Below are 27,757 nucleotides of genomic sequence, written 5' to 3' on the forward strand. Positions count from 1 at the left end.
AAAATAAAATAATTTATTCTGAAAGGCAGTTCATTCCTTACTGGTTCATTCCATCCTTCAGAGGTGGGTAAAGGGAGGACCCAGCTTGATGGGGGCAATATGGGGATTCTGTAAACTGCTTAGGGCTGTAAACATTGTGAAGTGGTATGTAAGTCTAAGTCAGGGGTGTCAAATTTGCAGTGCCACGTGACGTGTCGCGACATATCGTGACTTTTTTTTCCTTTGCCGACGTGGTTTGGGCATGAGGCATCCGGTCCGCCTGCTGGCAGTTTAACACCCCCTGGTCTAAGTGCTATTGCTAGGATTCGGTAAGGCTGATTGGATTGCAGGAATGAAAAGGGTTCCAGAGCTACGGATCCTAGCAGCTCCAGCAGCAGGGGCAATGGAGGGGGATTCTGGGAGGCCGCAACTTCCTCACTTCTAGAAGGGAGCCAGGGTAGGGCTAGACAGAGCTCTTCATGTCTATCCTAAGTTAACGTGATGTCTTCCCATGCACTTTGGAACTGCAGGATAGATAGTCCTTGAGTTACAGCCATCCATTTAGCAATCGTTCAAAGTTAAAACAGCCCTGAAAAAAGTGACTTAAAACCAGTCCTCACACTTAACAACCATTGCAGCTTTCCCATTTGGGAAATTTGGGCATTTGGCAACCAGCATGTATTTATGATGGCTGTAGCATCCTGGGACCACGTGATCGCCATATGTGACGTTCCCAGCCAGATTCTGACAAGCAAAGCAAAGGGGGAAGCTGCATTCACTTAATGTCTGCGTGATTCACTTAACAATCATGGCAAAAAAGATTATAAAATTGGACACGACTTGTTTAACCTCCTCACTTAGCAACAGAAATTCTGGGCCCAACTGACTGTAAGTTGAGGACCTTGTATTGAAGTTTGATATCTGAATACTCAGAACAGGGTTTTTCTAAACGGTGAGGTCTACTACCTCTTCAGTGATGCAGAGTCCAGGGAAGGTGTGAGGAACCTTTCAATGGCATCAATCCATCTTTCCCAAAGTCTCATTGTATTGTTTTCATTAGAGTGTCTGTAGCTCAGGGTTGAACTGTGAGGGGTCCTTGGTGCTCTCTGAGCTTGGTTCTCACAGAGCACCAAGGCTCATTGTCTCCATTTTGGTGTGTGGCTTTGTAGGGAAGGTAAATACATTAAAATTACAATAAAGGGAGATGTGATGGCAAAAAGCCTGATTTAGTCTAACAATGTGGAATTGGTTATACTCCAATCTAGGATTCCTTAAGACCAGTCTTAATTGTAGCGCACTAATTAACTGTACACTAAATAATTCGTACAACTACAAATTACAGTACTAATTACTATCTTCACTAGAAATCAGTAACCTGGATTCTGTATTTTTATTCATCTCTCTAAAGTCCCAATTGCAAAGCCAGAGTAATCTCCAATTGGGCCAAACAGGATTACACCTTTTCACTGTTAGTTGATCCAAAATGGTTGACACTCTCACACAAGAATATGTGATTCTTTCCTGAAGTAAAAATCCTACATTGTAGCCAGGCCGTTGAACTACAGATGACCTTTCTGTAAATAGGGGACCAAAATATAAGACATTTCAGTGTAGCTAGTCCTCAACTTATAACCATTGAACGATTAGCAGCAACCAGTGGTGCACCACTGGAAAACTTGAAGGACCAGATGAGGGACAGATCATGGGAAAAATTTATTTTGACATGAAAAATCAACACCAACTTGATGGCACATACTCATTTAGTCACGACAATTTCAGTAAGCACATCCATTGGGAAAAACACTATTACTTCTACGGTAATTATTGGGTATTCAGGTGAACTGGTGATCTTATAGAACAGGCATGTCAAACTAGCGATGTCATGTAATGTCGTGTGATGTATCCCAATTTTTTCGCGCAGTTTTGGGATGACACGTCTGGCCTATGGGCCGGCAGTTTGACATGCCTGTTATAGAAGAATCAAATACAGAGATAAAAAGGAAATGAAATGACTGTCAGGGACCTCCATAAATATATAATCAATTCTTTAATTGGTTATTTAAGAAAGCCAAGTTTATTAAATCAACTTATTAAAAGACAAAACAATTGGAATGTCCATATTAAAGAATATGCATACTGTTTTCATAGACACCCTATTTTATCATCTGCAAAGAATGATAATGTGAGGCTTCTTTTTTCCTAGAGAACCTTTCTCATTTTAAAACTCTCTGCAAAATGTCTTTACAGGTATTGCTGCATTATATATACAATGGTCTCTCCCAGCTTCTAATATTTATTGGGGGGGGGTTGTTTAGAGGCCAAGCCATCTCTTTACCACGTTTAAGATCTCCCAAGCTGACAATAGCACATCCTGCTCTTTGCAGGCAGAAAAGGCCTCATTAGGAATGGTGGGTGAAGTGTGATATTTGGGATACTGTGTTATCTTGTCATCCACACCGTGTTCCCTGAGCACATCTATCTGCTCAGGAAGCTTAGCCAGCTCACATCCATAAGATGCTGCCTTATCAGCCAGCTTTGCAAGAGAGAGATTCCTCTCAAAGCTACCTCCCTGGTTGTACTCAACTGCTGTCAGAGTCTTCTCCATAGCCCGGAAAGTCATATACAGCAGCCATTCTGTGCTGCCATTCCCAGCAATGCTGGCTGCTACCTGCAGATCACATTCTGCTTGCCGGAGCCAACGCTTTGCCTCCAGGAAACAGTGATTTGGTTGTGATCTTGAAGAGTTTGGTCCACATCGATGGTATGACCAGAAATCGTAACTGCTGCCGCCACCTCCTCCTCCACCACCACCACCTCTGGTAAATTCATAGTGCCTCTGTTGATGCTGATGAGCTTGCCGATCCCATTCACTCCAACAGTCTGAGAAGTTTCTGTGATAGGAATTGCTACTTTTGGATCCTCCACAGGAGCCATTTTGCCTCATTCCCTTTTCCATCTCCTTGATCTTTTCTTTAAGATACTTGAAGAGTTCATTAGCAGAATCTTCCTGGCCAAGATTTTTATCTGGGTGGTAACACAGATACAATCTTCTAAGGGCTTTCTTCTTCTCCTCTTCTGAAAGTCTCCCAACTTGAGCTAGGCACGCATCTATCTCTTTCTTCACCTCGCTCAGTGGCCGGTGGTGCCAATACTCATTAATATCTGGTCTTACCACTTGGGCAGCATCAGCGGGACCTGTGGGCAGCACTACCAGTTTATTTGAATCGGAAACTGGCTTATTTCTCTTGAAATGGTACAAGTCATAAGCAGTCACTTCTTCTTGCCGACCTCCTCCCAAGTCAATACGATATGTGTGTATTTGACCAGCACCATTCTTCTGTGACTCAAGTACTTCAAGGACAACAGCGTACAGGTAATGCTCCTTGGCCTGGGAAGAATCCAGATAGCCCACATAATCTCCTTTCATAAAGGCATGCAGAATGCTCATATCCAGACTGTCATACCATTCCTCAGGGATGTCTTCTCCTGGAGGAGGAAGGTCATAAGCATTTCGGATTGCCTGCTGATACAGGGGCACTCCGTGTTTCTCTATGACTTCAGCAATATCTTTAGGTCTCTCGCAAGCTAAAATCTCCATGAGGATCCCTATAGCTTCTGGCTGAAGTTTTTCTCCCAAAAGCTTATTAACCTCAATGGCTAGAGTTGAGAAAATATGTATTCCCTCTTGGCAACTCATGCTTTCCCGGTGAGTAAGGTAAATCTTTGTCTCTTCATCTGACATTCTTGCGACATGCACTGTCTTGACACGTTCAGTTTCCTCTAAAACTTGCAGGTTGTAGACCATTACAGTGCAGAGCTTTTCACAGCACACCACTTCTAGCTGATCTGGAGAGAAGAGTCCGTCATTCATGTCGTCTATCTCCTCTGTTTTACTCTGCCATTTCAGTAGTGCAATCAGCGCATTCTGGAAATCAAGAGAAACCAGAAGTTCTTTGAGATTGTTCTGAAACTCACAGTGTTCCCGATACATGCACAGTTTCAGAGAGGACTCTTCTAGTTGTTCTTCAACAATGTTATTGAAATACTTGGGGCGGAGATTTTCAGGTAGCAAGCGCAGAAATTTCCACTGCTTATACTTGTCCGCTGATATGAAACATTCAGAGAGATCAACCAGAAAGCGAAGTGTGTTTTTCAAAGCAAGGGGTTCTTGACCAGATTGGTAGAAACTAAATACTAAAGTGTTTGATGGATATAGCTTCCCATCGATGCAAGGGAGATAAAGTTCTTGCAGCTTTGAGAAATCCACTGGCTCCTTTGCTTCTTCCAATAGATGGAAGAGGAACTGAGTAGCCCTGAGCACTGCTTTAGTAAGATTGGGTTGCAGTTTCATCCATTCTGTAGTCTCTTCTTGGATCCTGGCCAGAACACTGGCATAATGATAGATGGTTGGCTCAGTCTGCACTCCAAACTTTTCAAAGACATCTATATAAACCCCTAACTTGGATGGCAGCATGTAGAGGTATGGTCGAAAGTCATTTGAGTGCTGCAAGTGGACCACCACATTTTCTGCCTCAGCTACTTCATTATCATCTGTCAGTATCACAGGAAGGCCTTTAAGGGAATTCACATCTATCTCTTCCTGTTCTGACAGGAATTTGTACATGCATTTTAGAACTTCTGCCCGAGTTTTCTTATTTTCTAGGGTATCACAGGTTACTTGACAGACATTACCCAGATTTTCCAAGACCACATCGGTAGGTACTGTGCATATCACTCCAAGTTTTTCTAAAAGATCCCTACCTTCTTTCCCAACATAGTCATTAAAAGAGAAAGCAACAGCTGAAGTCCAAAAGAGTGCAGGGTTGTTTGAACAGTACAAAGAACCTCGGGGTGCCACTGGAGCTCTGCAAGGGGCGTATGGCAAATGAAGGCTACGTAGTTTATCAGGGAGGCAACGCGGTACAAGGAAACGGATCTTGGACAGTTTTGCCAGGAAGGAATTAGACAGTTCATCTTTTGCTCTGGAAAACAGATATTTCAAGAGTGCTTTACTTTTTCCTTGGACATTTTCAGAAGTGGAACCGCTGCTGAATGCCTCTCGTTCAACCTGGGTAGCACATTTCAAAACATCTTCCTCAGAAATCACCTCCTGCAAACCCACATCCAATAAAAACAGCTTCACTTCCCACTCTTTGATTGGACGCATTGAAGCATAGAATTTCTCTGGTACAAATCGAGAGCTCAATCCCAACTCTTGAAAAATTGTATCATCCTGATAGAAGTATGACACAAGACGCAGCACATTCTCCTCATCCCGAATGAAGGCAAAGGACTTGAATGTTGACACCACAACTGCTTTCTGGGTCTCATACTCTTCATCATAGTGTGACTTGATCATGAAGAGTAACTTTAAGGCTTCCAGTACCTTGGCCTCAGGAAAACTGGGTATCCTAGGCAAAAGTAGCATAAATTGTTGCAAATCATTCATTTCTCCAATACCAAAGCACTTGCTCAACCTTTGATTCCAATAGGTGTCCCTGAGTAAAACAGTCCTTGCATCCATTTCATAAAATTCCAGAAAGTTCTCACAGAGTTTTGGATTTTTGGATACTAGACGATAGACCTTAGCATATGAAACTAGTGATACGTATTTTTCTTGATATGTCTCAAAGACAGGCAAAACTTTCAGTTTTGCTAATAATGCTTGATTATTCAACTTTTCCAGATCCTTACAGAGAAACCTCAAGAGTGAATCATACTCCCAGGATTTGAGTTCTTTCCAGCGTAGGCTACTGTGGGTAGACAGTTGCTCCAGCACTACTATAGGGTCTTCAATCTTTAGCAGCTCTGGATTGATGCAGTATACAGTCAACTCTGGAGGCAACAGGGAGTTATCTAATTTGGCAAAGCCCAGCTTATTAAGAATTTCACAAACTGGGCTTAAGTTATTAGGTATCAATGTACCAAGGGATTCAAGAGGAATCAACTCACTGGAACCATAGACAGGGAGCAGAGAGCATCGTTTGAAGAGGGAAATGAACTTTGCAAATAGCTCGTTCCTTTTTTCCTTATTCTGTGTCACACAGATTTGACTTTCAAAGAACTTCCACACTTCCCCTAACCAGCTCTTCTTGCGTTGCTTATCGTTGCCCCAGCTGTCCAGTGTCAACATCTCTTGTATATAAGCCACAGATTCATCTAAAGTAAACTTCTCCAGGAATTCCATTTCTAATAGAAGCTGATTTAGATTGTAATCTGCAAAGGCAGAAAAACAATGCTGACGATGTGGGAAAAGCTCACAAGCACTGCTTTTCTGATAAACAGGTTCTTGTTGGCTGAAACATCTCAGCACGTTATCATTGGTCAACAGTAATGGAAGTCCTTCCACGCAATTCACGTCATCAGAACACAGTCCACTGAGAGAGGAGGTTAGGAGAGCAAACCAATTGGAACGATTCTTTACAGGGGTTTGATTTAGTGAGCATGGTAAGAAGTTGAGCAGACTTTTCAAAAAATTACAGAGGGAAGGAGAATCGAGAGTCACTACATCAATTTCCGCCATGACAAATTGCTCATGTATGTCTTGTAACTGTTGAAAGGCAGGGACCAACCTCATACCCAGCTCCTGAAGAGTGCGCTCAAGAATTTCATCCTCTATTGTATTCTTCAGGAAATAGGGGCCTCTGGTGGAATCCTCTTCTTTAGGTGCACTCCAACACACACTTATTGTTTCAATTCTACCGGCATTTTTGTAATTGACATTTTTCTGATAAACTGGCAACAATGGGAGCTGGTCCTCATGCATCAGTTTATACAGATGGATCACTAACTGCTGCCAAACAGGAGATACATCTTTGGTCACAATTGGGAAATATTGCAAATACTTCTGAGCAAGATGATCATGGCATTTCTGCAGAGTATGGAATTTCAGGGGTTCACTCCCCAGTGTCTGGCACAGGTTTTTAAGTAACTGGCCATATAAAGGGGCCAGCAGATATTGCATGAGTAACCTATTCCAGGTTGAATTGACATCCCCTTCACCGCTATCCTTGCGCAAGTCACGCCGAGCTGAATCCACTGCAAAGTTCCCATTGACATGGATGGGAAGGCCTGTCCTTCCTGGCAGGGGCAATGTGCAGAAAGCCCTCCCACACACTTGTCTATTAAGACAAACAGCCACACCACCATAGGGAAGTAGCATGCCCTCTATGGTCTCTGTGCTGTCCATTCCAATTTGCCTTCCAACCCACCAGATGCTGGGATCATGCAAGAGATTAGTGCTGATCTTCATTTTGTAGAAGACGGTTGCTGGTTTGCTCATCTCCAGGCCTCCTGCTGCAGCTGCCTGCTGCAGATGTTTCTGGTACTCAAGCCTTCCAGGCTCCCCTCCTTCAGTTTCAACCCGCAACAACTCTTTGGGTTTCCTGTCTTCCTCACCCATAACAGAGAAAATTACAGTGCGAATGTGATTGAGGAACATCATGAGGCATTCTGCATCTTCTTTAAGAGCTTCCAACATATTCTCCATATCTATCTCAGACACAGATTTCTGACAAATGGGAGAGGAGGCCGCCCCTGCAGGAGTACGCAGGGGCAACCGGAAAAGTGTGCCCTGTTCCAACTTAAACACATCAGACAAAAAGGTGTCATAAACATTCAAAAAGGCCTCTCTGAAATCTTTTGTGAGGTTGTATTTTGCGCCAGGTGAGACCTCATCAGACTCTGGGAGATAACACAATGTGGGGTCAAAGACACATAATGTTCTATCCCCTGTGACAAATGCAGGGCAATCTGTCAAATGGTAAACAGTGTTGAATCCCAGACCGTATTTTCCTATAGCATCCCGCCTTCCTTTTTTGCCACCATAGCCTAAGCGCTGGATCCCCTCAATATCGCTCATTTGGAAGGTCCGGTTGTTATAAATGCAGAGGGCTGGACCTTGAAGAGACTTCCATTCATCACTGAAAACACGCTCTGTTGGATGCTGACGGCGATCCCAAAGGAAATGGATGACACTCGCACCAGCATCGTCAGCGTTCTGCAGCAGCTCTTTCAGCACATCCTGTGAAGAGGGATATTCCTGAAGGATGTTAGACAGGCGGGTACACGAATCCTCCTTAGCTCCAAACTCTGTGCCCCAAAGAGAAAGTTTCTCGATCCGTCTCTTGGACAGTATATGGTGCTTTTTGGTCGATATGCCGCAGCGCACAGCAATTTCTCGTGGAATCATACTATGGCAGAATGGTGTTCCGCTCTCACGTGGGAGCCATGGAGTATCATCAAAAAGCAGCTTAGGCAATTGTCGTAGGACTTTGTCCTGGTCTGGGAAAAACATTTTCTGGGACAAATAAGAATCCAGTTGTTGATCTTCTAGCAAAACTCCAGCAAGCCCTGCAGTGATTAACCTAAGTACAATTTCTAGTTGCTTTACAGAAAGTGGCCGTCCAGCTGCATCCTTAGCCAGGGTTTCCAGGACAGAAGCATAATCATCCAAAGTAAATACATCACGTACACCGATACAATTCCACAGATCCTTTTGTTGCCAGTACTCCTCAGGCAATTTGAAGAGATATGGAATAGCGTCGAAAGCCAGATTGTGAGACACTTTACACACTGGCACAAAGCCAACACTGACCAGGATGAAGGGGAACGTCTGTGCCTTTTGAGCTACCTCCACCCTACCTTGATTGTTCTGGACTACTTCATTGAGAAAAGCATAGCAATTTTGTGCCATCTTAGCCAACTTTTTTGGAGGGAGGGCATTGGAACAAAAGGACGCTGTCTCCAGTTGCTTTAGCACTGTAGTTGCAGATAGTTTGCATTTGACTCCCAGGAATTCCATTATCTCCTCAGAGAGCTTGGAGTTTCCCCCAAGGGCTTTCTTGTCCAGGATTGGTTCAATCAAATGTACCAAGGAATTCAGCTTGTGGTAGTAAATCTCACCGGGGCAGCAGATTTTACGCATATTCCCAGGAAGCACTGCCGGTAAAAAGGGAATATCCCTAAACAAAACCTGGGTAGTATTTCTGGAACTTTCCTGGAGATGGCCATCAAGGAGATCCAAGATACAGCAGACTCTCTGGCATGCTTTGTCGGGGTTCTGATGCCACAAAGCCTCCACAGTTCGGGCTCGGCTTATCAATTCTTCCATTTCCACCCAATCTTTGCTCATGCCAAGATGTTCCAAGCACAACAGCCTCTCTGGCTTCAGAAATTCTTCACCCATAGGAAAGCAGCCATCTTCAGGACAGTAGAGAGGTGCGACACGGCCCTTTGGGTGTACAAGTTCTTTAATGGTTTTCAGCTTTTCATTTGGAGTAGCAGGAATGCAAGGCAGGGATTTCAGGCACTCATTCACCCTGGCATCATTCATATCTAGGGCACGAAGAATCAGGGCATTACGATCAGGCACTGCAAGCTTAGCAAGGTTGGGTAAAACAAGCTCCTGAAGGAACCGTGCCCAATTATAAGTGTTTAGCACTGAGCTGTTTCTCGGGGTCCAGGTTTTAAAGCTCAATTTAATCTTCTCTGGAAGAGAAACTGCAATCTGTGGTTCTGGTAAGAGTAACGAGAAGGCTCTCACCGCTACAGACCTCAGTTGCGTCTCGCGAACGATATCATCATCCAAAATGCAAGCATGATTAAGCGGGCGCCATTTTTGTCCATCAGAGAAGAGAACTGGCTGCTCCCCATTTATTCCATCGATTAGTGCTTGATAGAAGGCTTTGGCTGCTTCAGTGAAAGGGTACTTGATACTAGATATATCAGGCCAAAAATCATAATACTCGTAGTCCTCCAGGAGATCTTGTTTGTACATGTCTCGGAGTTGAGTTAGTGCCCCAAGCCATGCAGCTGTCACTGAATCTCGTAGCAGTGCTATATTCCACTGGCCCTTTTCTGTGGTATCCCAGAGTCCTTTGCGATTACTAAGCACGGCAAAGGGAGCTGTGAGATGCAGTGGGAGACCTGATTCAATGGGAAGAGGTAAGAAGCAAAAGACACGGCCTTTAAAACCACTTATATCCGGGAGCCATCGCCCAACGGTGGTACTAGGCCGGAGTGGTAAGGCTACCCTAGCAGAAGGAGGCAAGAAATGGATACCCCTTTTTCTTCCCTTTCTGAACAGTTCCTCAGCTTCCCCATCAGCTGAGCATGAATGGAGCAGAAAATGGTGGATATTCACAGCTGACTGCCACGTTGTTCTCAATCGTATAAGGGGAACGCCCATCTCATTCAGTACTTCTCTGCTTACTGTCGCCAGTGGCTGCACAACTTCTGGACAACTGGAACCCTGTGCAAGGTAGGAGAGTGACACCTCCTGCACTTTATTGAGGAAAATCAGCAGGTACTGGGACATCTCCTGGAAACCAGTTTCTAGTCCTTTGATCCGGCTGGGTCCAAACGGCTCAGGGCAGATCTGAGATTCTTTGGCCTCCTGTTCAGTGCGGAAAGGCAAACGGATCAGTGTGCCTTGGTATTTCTCCCCAATTCGACATCCAAGAATCCCTCTGAAAGGCCAAAATTGCTCTGGAAAGGAAGCGGCGACTGTGGAGGTCAAATTCAAACGGATGCCCGGTCGGGCTGAACCACGGATATGTTTTTGGAGATGGGTGATATTGGGATCAAAGATGAGGACGGTCTGACCACTGAGAAGGAAAGGCACATCAGTCATATGGTAGACAGTGCAGAAACCTAGGCCAAAGCGACCGATCTTGTCCTCCTGGTGCTCCTTGGTGGCTGCACCTAGTTGGGTAATGTTGGAGAAATCTGCCTCGGTAAACAGCGCATCATTCTGGGCCCAAAGGGCTGGGCCTTGGCAAGTAGCCATGCCAGGATCCAGAAGTCCTTTAGTAGCGTCATGTTGCCGGTGGTCTATTAAGAATCGGCAAGTCTGAGCACCGGCATCCTCGGCATTCTGCAGCAGTTCCTGAAACACGTCAGCATCCTGGCTGTACTCCCGAAGGATGTTACGGATTCGGAGAGTGATGGGCTCTGAAGGCCCCCAAGCCTCAAACAGTTCTAAGCCTGACAACTTGGTACTCACCATCTCCACCCCAAAGAAAGCAGCTGTGGCAGAAGAAACCGCTTCATGCACCAAACTGGGTAGGTCTCCATCCAAATCAGCAAGACGGGCACGATCCATGTCACAATACAGTGCTGAACTGGCAGGGCGAAGAGCAAAACCAACCAAACCTATGATCTGCACCGGTATAAGCATTTCCTCTTCCCCATGGTAATCTTGATTGGTAAGCCAGTCCAAGGCAGCTACAAAGAGGAGTAGTTCAGCCTGCGTACCCCCGTTTGGTCTGGCATTAATTTGTTTTGCCAGCTTACGAAGAGCCTGGTCTATATCTTTCTCAGTGGGTGACTGCTGGACACCCCATTCTGCAAAAAGCTGCCTGTACTCTTGGAAATCTGGAGGAACTCGTGGCATTAGGAGTGCAAAGTCCAAATCATTAGGAAAGGACAGTACCACGTCTGTTGGCCACGAGAAGCCCTTCCCATTCCACACTGATGTGTACGTGGGGGGATGCTGGAAATGGAAGAGATGCTGTTGCATGTGTTGATAGATGCTACACAACTTTGCAGTTAACAGGGGTGTCTCTTTAGAGCAATAGGCTTTTACCAGGTCAGCTAAGTTTTCCATCACCTTTTCTGGAGGTGGTAAGCGTTCCAGGCCCAGTTTTTCTGCAGCGGGGCCCCCAAAAGCATTTGTCAGTCCCATGACCTGTCCTACAAGACTTGCATACCTCTCTGAACGAATTGATTCAGGTGCTAGGAAGACTCCAGCTGGCCCAAGCTTAGAGGAATTGATGGCAGGGACCCAAGGCAGGGACCTCAGCTGCTTCAGCATCTCAGGAGATAAGCGGGACAGTAGAGGACTCTCATTGCAAACCCGGATAAGGGCTTGTGACTTGGCCTTGGCAGTTGCTGTTTCACTTACATTCACTTCTCTTGCAGCGGTTATTGCATCTGCTGGAGAGACAGCACTAAGATCTGATTTCAGACCCAGCGTACGAAGCGTTCGCAGCACTGCTTGCTCCTGAAAGGGCCCTTTGGGAAAGTGGCTCGGTCTTAATAAAGCCAGCAATGTGCGGTTCTCCGGATCGTAGAGATGACAGGGACGGAGCAATTCTGTTGATCCGCAATCCACAAATGGAAGATCGCAGCACAAAGCTTGTAATTCTCGGCTCTGGCTAAAGAGTGTGTCTCCATTGTGCAGTAACCACAACATGAATTGCTTGGCATCTTCAGCCCGATTGGCATAGGACCCCTTCTTCATTGCTCGGACACACAGCAGGCACAGATCCGGCGTCCCCAGAAGCTTTCCGCAGATTTTGAAGAGCAAGCTTCGTTCAGCTTCATTGCGACACAAGAGCACAGGCTCCGGAGTCAAGAGATTTGTAGGCACTGGTGGAACCAAAGTCTTTTCTAAAGCCAAATAATCCTGGGCTGATACTAAGGCTGACTTGGAAGGTGGAAGAAGAGAAGGCATCTTGAAGAAGAGTGGCAAGTTAGTGAGGACTCCGATATCTTTTTGAGAGAATGAAACAGCCGTAGAGAGAAAAGCACTCAAACTTTCAATCTGGCAGGTGGACAACAATGTCAGGTGGTCTGTTACATTTGCTACCCCCAGATGGACAAAAGCTTGCAGGACATTGCTAGGTGTGGGTTCTAGAACATATTCTTTCAGTTGTTGGTGGGACCAACTGGAGTCCCAGTTCTGGATCACGGTGCAGCCCAACACTTGCAAAATTTTAGCCACTGCATCCGGCAAGCATTGCCCATTACGCCTCTGGAACATGAGGGTGGGTTGAGGCAAAAGCCGAGCCAACTGAATGCCATTGAGAGAATTGTGCAGAGGAGTCAGTGGTATCATCGGGCATCCTTCGAAGGGTTCCAGGGAAGAAGCACGGTGTGTCAGGAAAGTCCAGAAAGCAGAAATCCACTCAAGGGGAGGCTCGCCAGGATACGCACTGGGACTCCAAATAACAGGAACAGATTTGCTGCTCACCCAATCTCTCGGGAGAGCTCTAGGAAGATTCTTCTCAATGATGGCTTGATTCAAGGAGACCAGATTTTTGAATAACCCTAGAGACAGGAAAGACACAAGGATCAAATACCAATGTTTGTGCATCTCTGTTGGAGGAACATCTTTGGAGATTCTCAGTCATCTAAGGTCATGGTTATCTCAAAGGTGCTTTTTCAAAAGGCAACTACACTTCAATTTTTTTTTTTTGAGGAAAAACTTTTGCTTCTCATCCAAGAAGCTTCATCAGCTCTAACTGGATGGTGGGGGGATGGAAGGATTCGTTCTGGCATTAGAGTTAGTTCTGACTGGTTGGTTGGCTAGTTAGTTAGTTAGTTAGTTAGTTAGTTCTTCAGAACTAATCCTTCCATCCCCCCACCATTCAGTAGCAATTGCAATATGGAAAAGCTCACTGTCCCTTCTTCTAGTCTGTTCTCAGAGGGCATCTGGCTGCTATGTGTCTACATGGACATGCTAAGACCCGATCATATTGTCCTTCAGGCAGATCCAAATAATTCCATCCTCTGCAACCAATATCCCACTGAGATGGTGGGAGATGCAGTCAACTGGATAAGGCTGCACCCAGCCACTCTAATGGGATGGAACAATTACCTTGAGGAACATGAAGGAGAGCCACAACTCAAGACAGCGCTACTTTTGTTTTAGTTGTGGCTCTTCTTTCTGTTCCTCAAGGTTATTCTCACAGCCTATTACACTTCCTAGGGGCTCACATATGGGACATTAACAACTTACCTTTTTTGGCAATTGCCTCCAAATGGTTCAGCAACACAGGAGTTAGATCTTTGGGAAGAAACTGGTTGGCCAAACCAGGCAAAAGAATTCTACAAAACCAAGAGAAAAGTTCCATAAACTACAAACTACCAAGAAGGTCAAGAAAATGGATCTTACTCTATATATTTTAAGGTTTGTAAATACTACACAGGCTCATCAAATATTAAGGCAATCTGCTTTATTTACCAAATTGGCAAGCTTAATCCTTCACGCTCTTGCTGCCATCTCCCTGGATGATGTCTGTTACTTTGAATAGTATCTTTCATCTTTTTCTAAATAAACAAGTGCTTTTTCCGTTTTCTACAAGTCAGCTACCATTCTTACCTTTTTAGTATGCTACCTGGTCTATCTGGCAAAATACAAAGTGATGCAGCTTTCCATTTAATTTTCTTTGCCTAGAACATAAGACGTCTTAGGAAATAAAGGTATGTTCAGTCCAAGATTTAGAGTGTGACATCTCTAAATGCATCTCTTGACACTGACCTTCAGCTGTTCTGGAACAAATCAGTAAAGTTCTGCTTCCCTTTATCCTTAAAGCATTTTGAATTTCTACCTTAACAGATGTTCAAGGGTGACTAAATTCAAAACAGGAGGTATAGTATGTTGAAGGAGAAAGAAAGGGAAGACAGAATTAGACTATTTGGGGTGGGGGTGGTGTGGAGGGAGGCTGCTCACCTGGGAAAGTCAGGATTCTCAACAAAAATGGTCTCTCCAGCATCTCCAAAGCAGGTGTAGTGCCCATTAGCTGTTGGAAGTAGGGGCAGATCCTTCAGTTCCAGGTAACATCCATCTTCAACCAAATATTCCAGTAACAACTTTTTCTCAGATTCTGTGAGCCAATTCCAGATGTTGGCAGCAGCACGTTGCAGAGCCCTTCCCACAAACTTGGCTGTGGCTTCCTGCACTACTGTCCCATCTTTTGCACCCAATACCAAGGCTTGACGCACGTGAGGAGGGGCTGCTGCCAGCGGTGATCCTGCCAAAAGGAGGGCCTTCTCCAGCACTGGGCCTATGGGCTTATCCAAGACTGGCTTTGGCAAAAGGATGGCTTCAGATGGATGGAGCAAGCGAGGGTTCCCTTCTCCAACCCTCACCAAAAGTTTCATGTCCCTTAACCTCTGGCATATTTCAGTTACTAGAGGCTTGTACCGGAGTTGTTGGCTATGAGTTGGGTCTGGCCATGCCCCATATGGGTCACCAGGACAGGAGGAGGCCAGCACCACCATTTGGCAATAAGCAACAGGCAGTACCTCCTCCATAAGTAAGTGGTTCCAACGGCCCTCAGCCCCCCGTGCCTGGGACCCCTCTTCAGACCACTGCACATGCCTCCGGTCATCGGTGAGTTGAAAGGGAGCACTGATGTGCAGTGGCAATCCAGTGACATTTTCCTCAGTGGCTGGGAGAGGCAAGACACAGCTAAGGCGGCCGGCACATCTGTCCTGCAAACAGTAGGCCAAGGATAATGCTGGTGTGGATCTCACCTTCTCAGCCAGGTCCCACAAACCTGGGAGAGCATTTTGTTTTGCTTCTGCTGACAATATGAGCCACTCACAGCTGGCGGCTTTAGCAACCCCAGTACCTTGTAAAGCAAGAGTTTTGATGCAGCCATTGGTCTCCAGTGTGGCTCCAAGATTGTAATCAGCAAATATTTCTGAGATACTTCTGTTTCTTCCCTGGCTCAGAGATACTTTGGTTGGTTTTTGCACGTCTTGAACAGCATTTGACTCACAATATGGACGAGTTGACACATTAGCCTTCAGCAGCTCACAGATGGAACCACTAGAACCAACAATGCCCAAAGTCAGTTTCTGGATGTTCCTGAGAAACAGCAAGCTAATGGGGGCATCATTTAAGAATGAGCGCAGCAGTTCCTGCACCCGTTGTGCACTGTAGATGTTGTCTGAGATCTTGGAGGGGCTCTGCCGAATAGGAAAGCGAAAGAGGGTGCCAGGGAAGTAGCCCTTGACTGCTGGGCAGGGTTTACCAAGGGAGTCCAGTGTTGCCCAGAATGGTTGGAATTGATCTGATGCCTCCTCCCATTCCTCTATACTCCACAGCTGACCTCCTTCCTCAAGTGCTGTTTGCTGCGTGTCCAGCACTCCCAAAAATTCACCAGAGAGAATTGATGGAAAATCTGAAGGATGAGAAGGAAAATTTAGCTTCACAAACATGCAGTGAACACTCCTACTTCAATTACTTTCCTCCTTTCTTATTTCAGTACATATAAGTCAGTAGTAGCCACTGCATTATTTTATCTTGGTTCTTGACAGTGTTGTACCTGCTTAATACTTGGACCACCAGGAAATATTAATGTAGACTAGATCAGTGCTTTTCAACCGATGGAACGCCTACCACCAGTGGTACTTTGGCATGTGGCAATTGATATGCGGCCCTCCTAGACAAATGTAGTGGGGGAGGGGAATGAGCTGAGCGACGCAAGCCTCAGGGAGAGTCAGCTGGAGCTGCAGGATTGTCTGGGCTCGGCAGAAGCTCCAGGAGTGCAGGCAGAGCTCCAGCTGATTGGCACTTCTGGAAGCAGCGAGGAGCTGAAGGTAAACTGAAGAAAAATGGGGGAGGGAGGAGAGGATATGTTTTGGTGGGAAAGGGAAAAAAAACAGGGAAAAAGACAGGGAAGAGAAGAAGCTGTGGAAGCTCAGCAGGCAGGGAGAAAAAAGACAGGGAAGAAGCAGCAGCTGTTGCTGGAAGAAAAGGGCCCTGGTTCGTTTTCTCCAGCCAGGAGAATGCAATCAGCACTGATGAAATGAAAAGCCAGGAGACGAGCATGTCAGAAAGAAGGTTGGCTCATTTCAGAAGCCAGTGGGTTCCTGGTCAGCTGGAAGCTTGAATGGATTACCATAAGGATTTTTATGTAGTTTTTACAGCGTTTTGTAATTCAGAAGCTCGATTTGTGTGCTTTGGTTATTGGACTATTTTACTCTGTTTTACAAAGTCTAGCAATGAGTCCAAAGTGTTGGCTTTCATAGGTTTCATTCCTTTAAACAAATGTAATTAGTTTTACCCCCTTATCTTGAGTCTGTCTATGGCTTTTAGCAAGTTTTCTCTGTAGGTAAACAGGCTTAATTTAAAGTTATCACTTTTCACAATTGCTGGAGCCTTTTAGGCTGATTGCTACATTGTTTAAACTGTGACAGGCCCAAGGCAGCTTAAAGAAAAACAACAACAAAAAACAGTTTAGTGTTTCTTTATTCTGGGAGGTTTTTGTGAGCCTTTCTTGCTTTGCACTTGATTCCTGTGTCTTTAAGGGTACAGAAAACGGACCGGGGGGGGGGGGGCGCATTCTTACTACACTGTGGAAGGAGAGCTAAGGAGAGGGAGAGAGGAAGAAAGGCCAACCAGCCAGCTTATTTTTTTAGTCATCAAGTTTTCAACACCTTGCTAAGCACTGGTGGTACTCAAATATTGTCATGTCCTAAAAGTGGTACAATTTGTGAAAAGGTTGAAAAGCCCTAGACTAGATAACCAGGCAATGTACCTCAAGAAAAGCCAAGTGATTGCACTGGGACAATATTGTGTAAAACAAAGTTGAAAATGGCAGGGAATGGCAAAGGGCAACTATTATTGGATAGTTGCTAAGCAAAGAGCAAATGCACTCAGCAGAGCTGAATTTCACTGCAGCAGTGTTTCCCAACCTTCGCAATTTTAAGATTTGTGGACTTCAACTCCCAGAATTCTGGGAATTGAAATCCACACATCTTATAATTGTCAAGGTTGGGCAACACCGTTCCAGAGTATCTTCACGTTGCTAGATGCTCACATATCGCATTATGTTCTAACAGTCATTCCTTCGGGCTAAATCAGAGCAGACAAATCCCATTAAGGCTTAGTGCCCTGTACAAACCTTATTGCGCTAAACCAGTTATTACATTCACAGTACATTACAATTTGCTGGATTTGCACAAATCAATAAATGATAAGCCACAGTTGATAAATCAGGCGGCACAGTGTGATTGTTTGGTTTTAACATAAGGCAATGTGTGAAGCTAAACATTAGGATACTTTTGACAAAAAAGCAACTCCTCCCTTATCTAAAATACCTGGGATGTGTCTTCCTGGATTTCATATATACAAAGCGCAAAAGTCCTTTTTCTTGAAACACTTCGGAATTTTGGCAGTGGCGGTAAAAGGAAAAACTATGCCCAATAAATGTTTTCAGAAATGTGTGTCGGTTTTGAGATTTGCTGTCTCCTAAATCAAGACGTGCAGAGCTACTCACCAGTAATATGGTAGACAGAATTGAAGCCTAAGCCGAATCTACCAACTGTAGATGGATCATCTTCCTTATGACTGATGCCGGGACTTTTGATCCCCTCCCAATCATCCTCAGAGAAAATGCCATTATTGTAAGCCAGAAGTGCAGGTCCTAAGAGAGAAAAATGTGGACTAACATATATTCCTTTTTTTAACATGAGGGATTACAGTGTCGTCCAAAAGTACAGTCTTCCCACCCACCACTTTTAACTGCTTGATCCATTAAGTCAGGTCCTTCCTCAGTTTCTTCCTGCAACTCCTAAAGCGACTGAAGGCTCCTGCCCCTCTTATCCGATTGTTTCCTAGGCAGGCTCGCTCTGGTCTTTTCCCAAGGTCACCCGTGCATTCCATTGCAGCAGAGGTGGGGAACGATGGCCCCTTTTTATGCCTTTTGGACTTCGGCTTCCAGAATTCCTGAGCCAGCATAGAGGGTGTTAGGCATATGGTGTTAGCCTACAATGTTGGGTTGAAAATATATTAACCATAATGTTATGACTTTAAGAAGTTAATTGGCCAATGGGTAAGTGTTCTCATGGCCATAAGAGGAAGCTTCTCTCTCTCTCTGAATTCACTGATCTCTACTATTACTGTTTTTGCTCTGCTGATGGTTTACTACTGTTGTAAACCTGAACTGTGTATTGACCTCTGGACCGGTAAGAAGACTTTGTAGTTTGGATTACTCCTTGGACTGTTGCTATTGTGTATGACCTGGACTGTTTATTTTTGACTGTGCATTTTTTGTTTTTACACCACCCTCAAAGTAAAATACTTTTTGCTTTTACAACTCAGTGTACTCCTGTGTGTGAGACTCTTACTGCTCTCAGTGCCCTTCCTTGTCTGTGCAACTCTTTGGTAGCACAAGGAGACCTCTGCACAACAAATTCCTTAACAGAGGGGCTCAGGAATTCTGGGAATTGAAGTCCACAAGTCATAAAAGGGTCATCGTTCCCCACCGCTGCATTACAGCAACCTCTATACTGGGTGTGGGGTGGTGGTCTTTTTGGTGCTAGAAAAACAGGAACTCCTGCTTCCCCCCCTTTTTTTCCTCCCCAGAAGGGAGAATGGCTCTTTTGTAGCCATTTCCCTGATCCCAGGAAGCGATGACACCGTGCGAACGGGAAACTGACCAAAAGCAGCAGCAGAAGTAAGCCAAGAATGAATCCTTGCTGGCAGACCTCTAATCTCACCAGCTTACTGGAATCTGAAAACTAATAGAAGATCCAGTCTTCTGTGGCCAGGAACTGATGCCAAATGAGGTCTTCCCCCCACCCCTTTCTGCATTTGAGGACAGAACCCCCTATTTGGATTCACTGTGTAGGCAGAATATGGGTTGCAGACATCCTCATCACTTTACATCATTATTCTTTTCTGCCAGCTCCTACGCTGGGGAAAGGCTCTTTCCTTGCTGCCCCGTGGCTGTGTTCTAAAAAGATTTACTGGCAAGGCCACTTAGGAAGCCAGCCTCCAGAGGACAAAGTGGAGAAAGAGTTCTTGCTAATGGAAAAACTGTTCTGTACCAGCCTGCTACCGGCCCTGCAGAAAAGGCAGGGACAACCCCTTTTACAAGAAGGCAAGAGGCTGGAATTACGCCTGCCAAATTTATTGCTACAAAAACAAATAGAACAAAACACAAACCAAGAAACAGGAGCTTTTCAAGCGGTTGCCTTCAGCAAACCAGCCCTCCCACGCATTCCCCCTTAAATACAGTTCAGGCGTGGCTTCTCTCTACCTCCTTCCGAGGAGCCCCATTGCCTTCCTCTGTTTACTCCTGATTGACTGCCTCCTGCGTCGGGCGTCCTTGAACAGGGCCAGCTGTGGGTCATCTTCATCCACGCTGTCAGGCTCACACAGCTGGGTCTGCGTCGTGACCAGGTGAGAGGGGCCTGGCTGAGGGCTCTCATCAAGCTGTCCAACCCCCTCAGCAAGCTCTTCAACACCCCCCTCCTCCTCCGAGTCATCCGACCCAACTGCCGAATCCACAGGCTGACCCTGAATCACAACAAAAACAACCTATGCCCCACACTCCCTTGGGCAGCTGTGATGCCAATCGCAGAACTAACGTTTCAGCATTTGGAAAAAAAACAAAGTTGTAAAATGGGGCAAAACTCATTTAACAACTGTCTCGCTCAGCAATAGAAATTTTGGGCTCAAATTAGTCGAGGACTGTCTCTGACATAGGAGGCTTTTAAAAATGTAATTTCTTTATTTCTAAGAAGGGAGGATAGCATCAAATTAAACGGGGTAACAGGCCCGGCTGCCTGCAAAGTGCAGGGCCCCCTGTTGTCCAGTGTACACGTAACAGAAATGGAAAAACATTCCTTAAATCCCATTAATAATGCAATCTCCCTGTGCTATTCATATATCCAGTTTTCGTTCTGTCAGTTAATATATGGATCATAATAGGCCTGTGTCTCAGGATTTTGCATCCCAAGCCACACAACACAGATCTCCACCATCAGCCCACCCCACCCCCTCAATTGACAGCTGGAATTATTTCTGGGTGAAGGTGAGCAGCTTTTAGTCCTCCGCATGTCTTGCTCTCTACCTTGGGTGCTTGCCAGTCCATCGGAGAAAAGACTTTGTGTTCCAAAACTCCGTTCATCATAGAGTAAAATCACCTCTTCAGCACCCGCGTCATCTGCATTCTGGATCAGCTCCTTTGAGAAGAAGCAGAAAATCAGGGCAGATTCAGGTAGACGCCGAAGCCAACAAACATTAAGTAAGCTGTGCCTTTACAGATACACCATCCTTTAAAGCTCATCAGAGATGAAGTGCTAGCTATCCCTTCCTGACTCTCTGCCAAAGGACTTGGGATTTCCTGGGACTTCCTTTGCAAGGTTTTAGTCCTCATCTCTCCATCTCCCTTCAGTTTCAATCCGCAAGAGTTCCTCACTGTGATACACACAAATGACTAAATGTGCAGTTTTTTATTATTATTATTATTTTATTATTTTAATCCCATTTATATCCCGCCCTTCTCCGAAGACTCAGGGCGGCTTACCACCTAAGCACAAATCAATGTGCTTAGCAATAGCCTTCATTCTATGTATATGCCTGCTTTATTAGGGCTTTCGCCCCCCCCAAGCAGCATTATTACTAAGTCAGCTTATTGCCCCCAACAATCTGGGACCTCATTTTACCTACCTCGGAAGGATGGAAGGCTGAGTCAACCTTGAGCCTGGTGGGATGCGAACCTGCACTAATTGCAGGCAGCTGGTGTTACTTAAGGAGGCATTAGCCCACTGCTCCACCAAGGCTCAGTTGACATGTAAGTGTATTTACTCGTGTACAGACATTCCCTATTCTCTGGAATGCTCATCTAGTGCTGGGATGAGTAGCAACAAGAGAATTAATGTTTGTATTTATATTCATTGGATAGGAAGGGATTACAAGAGAGTAAGCAGGCACACAATAGTTAATATGCACTAAAAGCAATATGATGGTGCTCAGGACTACACAGACCCATGTATTCTTTGTGTGTCTGCTTACTCTCTTGTAATCCCTTCCTCTCCAATTCTCAAGGGGAAGGGAGAAAAACAGGTCAGGATAATGCATACTGATTATAATGGTGATCATGTGAATGAAAATGCTGTAAAGATTGTAAAAGTGGTTATTGGTTGTAAAGTTATTGTTCAGCACTTCTAAGGAATGAAGAAGATAGTAGGTGGGGTCTACCTGTACATTATTATATGATTAAATGAAATAGGTATATGAAACTATATCTAACACAATTGGCTTCCATCCCCAAAACACCAAATTTCCCTACAGTGTTGAGGCTGGGAACTGTAGTTGTCAACATTTCCTTTAGCATGAAGAACCCAACAGTTCTAAAATCCCAGAATTCCTGGTGTAAACAGAATGTACAATTTTCAGGAGTCTGCCCACCCCTTCTTCATATGCATTTCATTCCCTCAATAGTTTCCAAATAAATTTTATAAGGTAAGTTGAAATAATACATAGATTAAAAGAGATAATTATGTATGTTTACTCAGCAGTCCCAAATTATCCAGATTACCTAAATTACCATCAAGCTAGTTACTTATGTTCATATATCTTTTTTAAACAAAAAGTTCTGATTTTTTATACAGGATGTGTATGCATGGATACACACACACACATACACATTTTCCTTACTTTTAGTTCATGTAGAAAACAAAACTGCTCCTTAGATATTGCTGATAAAATGTGCGATATTCTCAAATTAAGAACCATGTTCCTTGCAACAAAATGTAATATGATAAGCAGCTATATAAATGTGATGAATTAATGAATCAATGAATGAAGAAACAAGCAAAGCAGCTAGAGTCTATTCCTATGTCAATATTTCCAAAGACAAAAAAAATCCAGTGTTTAACTCTTACAAACCCACCTTTAATATCTGCCCTCCATCTGGGTATTTGCGAAGGATACCCTGCAAATACTTGAGGATGGGAGGCGGTTTCTGCCGAAAGCCCTTCCTGAAAGACAGACAAACTTCAATACAGGGCATAAGGACCTTCTAATAGCCAACTTCCAGCAACGCCTGTTCAGATACATTGTGTAACTACTCCATCTATCTAACACCAGAACGGGAGTTTGTGACCTTGCAGAAGTTACAAGAAACAATAGTTCTAAACTTCTTTTACTGCTGTCAATTCTGTGTGTGGGGGGGGGGGGAGAAACACTGGGACCTGCAGTTTAGTAACATCTTGAGGATGCCAGGTTTTCAGTCATTGTTTCTAAGGGGGCTGGGGAGGAGGGGGAGGGATCCTGCCTTAAAAAAAGCCAGAAGTACAAGAAGACAGGATGATACAGGCAGTTCTTGACTTACAGCCATTCATTTAGCAATCATTCAAAGTTACAACGTCACTGTAAAATGTGACTTGGGACCCATCCTTGCACTTACACACTTTGCAGGATCCCTACTACCATATGATTAAAAATTCAGGCACTTGCAACAAACATGTACTTACAGTGGTTGCAGCATCCCAGTGTGATCATAGTGCTATTTGCAGCTTTCCCATCCAGCCTCCAATAAGCAAAGCCAAAGGGGGAAGCGGGATTTGCTTAATGAAGGCGTGATCGGTTAACAACTGCAGTGACTTGTTTAACAACTGTGGCAAAAAAGGTTATTAAATTGGATATGACTCATTTAACAACTGCCTTGCACAGTAAGAAAAATGCTGGTCCCAATTGTAGTCCTTAAGTTGAAGACTACCTGTACAAATACAACACCCCATAAAATTATACGAGCCAGGGAAGATAATTCACATGATTAAAATTTTGTCCAGAAATTACCCATAGATTTAAATTTTAAATTACTGGCTCTGTCAATAAACAGTTTTCTTCATTGCACAGCAGGCAAGTTTTACCACATAGATTTAATAGCTCTGGTTTACACGGCTGTATTCATACAACACATTAAGCCGATAACAAATCATATTCTGGCCACATTTAGCCCATCACCATTTCTCTCTCAGCCCATGTTCGCACAAGGCGATTCCAAGGCTGAAACAAAGGGATTAGGAGTGAGATGGGCCCTCTCTAAATTTGATAAATTGATCAAATGGACCTATGATCTGAGGGACAATTCAGTCTGATTTCCCATAAGCCTTGGGCATGGCCTCCAGTGGCCCTCTATTGCCAAATTATAATATTTAATTGAATAGAAGGTAATATTAGCTACTGTAGCTGGACACACACTGAAAAAAAGTGCTTTGAATATTATTATATCTGCCCCAAATATACTTACTAAACTGAGCCAGATTATAACCGGCTCTCTCTCCTTGCTCCTACTCCAACTATTTCACTATCCCAGCTTGTGCTGAGGATAAGCTGGGATCTGAAGCCTTCCTCCCCAAGTGTGTGTGTGCATGTACACAACATCTCCTTTATGGGAATATAATGTCACGTTCATGTTTCTCTTGGAAAGTTATATGCAACTCTCTATGCACGCACAAACATGCACAAGCTGTGCATTGATGTAAACACTCTACTGTAGTTCAATGTTTCAACCATTACACCTGCTCTCATTTGGTTGGGATTGCCATTTTCACAATCCCCAGCCATAATCCTTCTGCCTTCTCTCTCACACACAAACACACACACACACAAATCCTTACTTTTTCTTCTCCTTTTGAGACATTCTTCAACCTGCAGGAATAAGAAAAAATGTATAAAAATGAAATACAGGCATAACATACAGTTGCAAGAAAAACTATGTGAACCCTTTGGGATTATGTGGAGTTTTGAATGAATTGGCCATAAAATGTGCTCTAAACGTCATGTAAGTCACAACAATAGAAAAACACAGTCTGCTTAAAATAATACTACACAAACATTAGCTGTTGTCATGTTTTAATTGAACATAAGATGGAAACATTCACAGTGCAGGAAAAAGTATGTGAACCTTTGGACTTAATAACTGGTTGACCGTCCTTTGGCAGCAATAACCTCAACCAAACGTTTCCTGTAGTTGCAGATCAGACCTGCACAATGATCTGGAGTAATTTTGGACCACTCGTCTGCACAAAACTGTTTCAGTGTAGCAATATTCTTGGGATGTCTGGTGTGAATCGCTCTCTTAAGGTCATGCCACAGCATTTCAATCGGGTTGAGGTCAGGACTCTGACTGGGCCACTCCAGAAGGCGTATTCTGTTCTGTTGAAGCCATTGTTTTGTTCAATTACTTGTATGCTTTGGGTCATTGTCCTGTTGCATCACCCATCCTCTGCGGAGCTTCAGTTGGCAGACAGATGGTCGTATGTTTTCCTGCAAATTGTCCTCATAAACTCTGGAATTCATTTTCCCATCAATGACAACAATCCGTCCAGGCCCTGAGGCAGCAAAGCAGCCCCAAACCATGATGTTCCGTCCGCCATGTTTTACAGTGGGGATGAGGTTTTGATGTTGGTGTGCTGTGCCTTTATTTCTCCACACATAGTGCTGTGTGTTTTTCCCAAACAACTCAATTTTGGTTTCATCTGTCCACAGTATATTTTGCCAGTAGTGCTGTGGAACATCCAGGTGCTCTTTTGCAAACTTCAAATGTGCTGCAATATTTTTTTTGGACAGCAATGGCTTCCTCCGTGGTATCCTCCCAGGTACTCCATTCTTGTTTAATGTTTTCCTTATTGTAGATGTGTCAACAAAAATGTTAGCATGTGCCAGAGATTTCTGTAGGTCTTTAGCTGACACTCTAGGATTCTTCTTTACCTCATTAAGCATTATGCGCTGTGCTCTTGCAGTCATTTTTACAGGATGACCACGCCTAGGGAGAGTAGCAACAGTGCTAAACTTTCTCCATTTGTAGACAGTCTATCTTACCGTGGAACATCAAGGCTTTTGGAGATACTTTTGTAACCCTTTCCAGCTTCATGCAAGTCAACAATTCTTGATCGTAGGTCTTCTGAGAGCTCTTTTCTGCGAGGCATGGTTCACATCAGACAGTGCTTCTTGAGACCAGTAAACCCAAAACAGGTGTGTGTTTTTAAAGGGCAGGACAGCTGTCAGCAACACATCCAATATCATCACACTGGTTGGAGTCAAGGTTGGCTCACTCCTGGCTCCAATTAGCTCTTGGAGAAGTCATTAGGCTAGGGGTTCACGTACTTTTTCCACCCTGCACTGTGAATGTTTCCATCTTATGTTCAATTAAAACATGACAACAGCTAATGTTTGTGTAGTATTATTTTAAGCAGACTGTGTTTTTCTATTGTTGTGACTTACATGATATTTAGAGCGCATTTTATGGCCAATTCATGCAAAACTCCACGTAATCCCAAAGGGTTCACATACTTTTTCTTGCAACTGTAATCACACCAATTAATTTGAACTCAGTGCAAATTAATTCCAGGATGAATCCAAGGGAGCTGATCCATTGCCACCCTGCAAATCTGGCACAAGTCAATTTTTAGGAAAGCTGGAAACAATCTGAGAGGAGGAATCCATTTCTGTCTCAAATCTAAACTATCTTTCAAGCTTTTAACTTTTAAGGCCATTAACCCGCTGACATTTATGGATCAAAAACGAAACTTAAGACACACCATCTGGAATCAATTCATTCGCCATTAGGCAGGTGATTCAGCCGGCCAAAATCTGCTCCGTCGCAATCCTCTCCCTCCTCTCAAACTGGATTTTTCAGATCCAGCAAATAATGAGATCCCTAAAATCGAGCGGAGACACAGAAATTCCCGAAATACGGATCCCCTTCGCTTCGCTGTAGAGCAAGGCTATTTATTGTTGGGTGTTTTTTTTTCTAATTCGCTTTTTTTAAGTGATTACCTTCTAGAAATTAAAAGAACCCATAAAGTCCTGTGCCAAGTTTCTGCCCGAAGCGATGCTCCCCAAACTGTTCCGATCGAGCGATCCAGAGCTAGGATCGTATTCTCGGATTGAAGTAACGGGGAGATGGGATCCTATGGGCTGGATCGCATCCTGCCCTGCTTTTTTGAACCCTCCTAGCCCCCTTTTCTCTTTACCTCCCCTCCCCGCCCCCCCGAAAACCAGGCACGCTGGTCCCCATCAATACCTACGCGCCACTCCCGGTCTTCAGGCTGTCGCTTCTCCAGAGGAAAAGATGCAAATGGCTGCTCCACGCCTTCTCCGCCCAATCAGCAGAGTGCCGGCAGCGGAGGCGTCTGCATGCGCTTTAATAGCCGGCTGCCTTTCCTCCCGGGGAAATCGAAACCGAAAGTGATCCTGGCGGCGGAAGAGAATGGAAACTCAGAGCGAGAGGGCGGCAGAGGTGGCCAAGAGCTGTAAAATCTGGGGCGAAGGCTTGTTTTCTTCAGGGGAAAGCACGGAGGGCTGGACTCCTGCTTGAGCGGAATGCCCACGGCTTCTTTACTCAAGGTGTAAGCTTCAGGGACTTAAGTGGGAGTTACTCCTAAGTAGGTAGGTATGTGTAAAGCATTGCAAGCCCCAAAGTGCGGTTCTGTTCAGGAGGAGACTTTCCGCTGGGAAACCTCACCCATCCAGAAGCGTCCTAAAACCAACCTGCGTGTTCGGGTTTTATCTTGACCAGACCCCGAAGCCAGATCTGTCCATCGCTGAAACATCTTGATTGGCTGGCATGAGGTTGGGAACGCCCTGGGAGCTACTACATGCTGCATTCACACAACAACGTGCTGAAGTAAAACTTTTAGAGAAGATGGAAAGAGTCGCACTGCAGCGAGATGGGCGGCAAACAAATTTAATCAATAAAAAATAAAATAATTTATTCTGAAAGGCAGTTCATTCCTTACTGGTTCATTCCATCCTTCAGAGGTGGGTAAAGGGAGGACCCAGCTTGATGGGGGCAATATGGGGATTCTGTAAACTGCTTAGGGCTGTAAACATTGTGAAGTGGTATGTAAGTCTAAGTCAGGGGTGTCAAATTTGCAGTGCCACGTGACGTGTCGCGACATATCGTGACTTTTTTTTCCTTTGCCGACGTGGTTTGGGCATGAGGCATCCGGTCCGCCTGCTGGCAGTTTAACACCCCCTGGTCTAAGTGCTATTGCTAGGATTCGGTAAGGCTGATTGGATTGCAGGAATGAAAAGGGTTCCAGAGCTACGGATCCTAGCAGCTCCAGCAGCAGGGGCAATGGAGGGGGATTCTGGGAGGCCGCAACTTCCTCACTTCTAGAAGGGAGCCAGGGTAGGGCTAGACAGAGCTCTTCATGTCTATCCTAAGTTAACGTGATGTCTTCCCATGCACTTTGGAACTGCAGGATAGATAGTCCTTGAGTTACAGCCATCCATTTA

The 27,757-nt window shown here is 44.7% G+C and overlaps 1 protein-coding gene across 1 annotated transcript; it reads right to left on the reverse strand.

Annotated features, from left to right (window-relative positions):
* Positions 1 to 1,673: 1,673 nt before the first annotated feature.
* On the reverse strand, positions 1,674 to 26,707 carry LOC308677188 (sacsin-like). The gene is made up of 8 exons (XM_081343371.1): positions 26,541 to 26,707; positions 24,133 to 24,163; positions 22,401 to 22,488; positions 20,577 to 20,688; positions 17,997 to 18,143; positions 14,438 to 15,896; positions 13,724 to 13,812; positions 1,674 to 13,032 (listed from the first exon to the last, which is right to left on the reverse strand). The coding sequence occupies exons 2-8, from the start codon at positions 24,153 to 24,155 to the stop codon at positions 2,291 to 2,293; spliced, it is 12,660 nt and encodes a 4,219-aa protein (XP_081199497.1). The 5' UTR covers positions 24,156 to 24,163; positions 26,541 to 26,707; the 3' UTR covers positions 1,674 to 2,290.
* Positions 26,708 to 27,757: the final 1,050 nt, after the last annotated feature.

The sequence above is a fragment of the Vipera berus genome (genome assembly GCF_964194415.1).
Source record: "Vipera berus genome assembly, chromosome: Z".
NCBI lineage: Eukaryota > Metazoa > Chordata > Lepidosauria > Squamata > Viperidae > Vipera > Vipera berus.

Coding starts and splice junctions, on each gene's coding strand:
- LOC308677188 (XM_081343371.1), bottom strand. CDS start 24,155: ATGTCTCAAAAGGAGAAGAAAAA. Junction 20,689..22,400: donor ATGGAGGGCAGATATTAAAG/GTGGGTTTGTAA, acceptor TTCTTCTCAAAG/GAGCTGATCCAGAATGCAGA. Junction 18,144..20,576: donor TGGACTGGCAAGCACCCAAG/GTAGAGAGCAAG, acceptor TTTCTCTCTTAG/GACCTGCACTTCTGGCTTAC.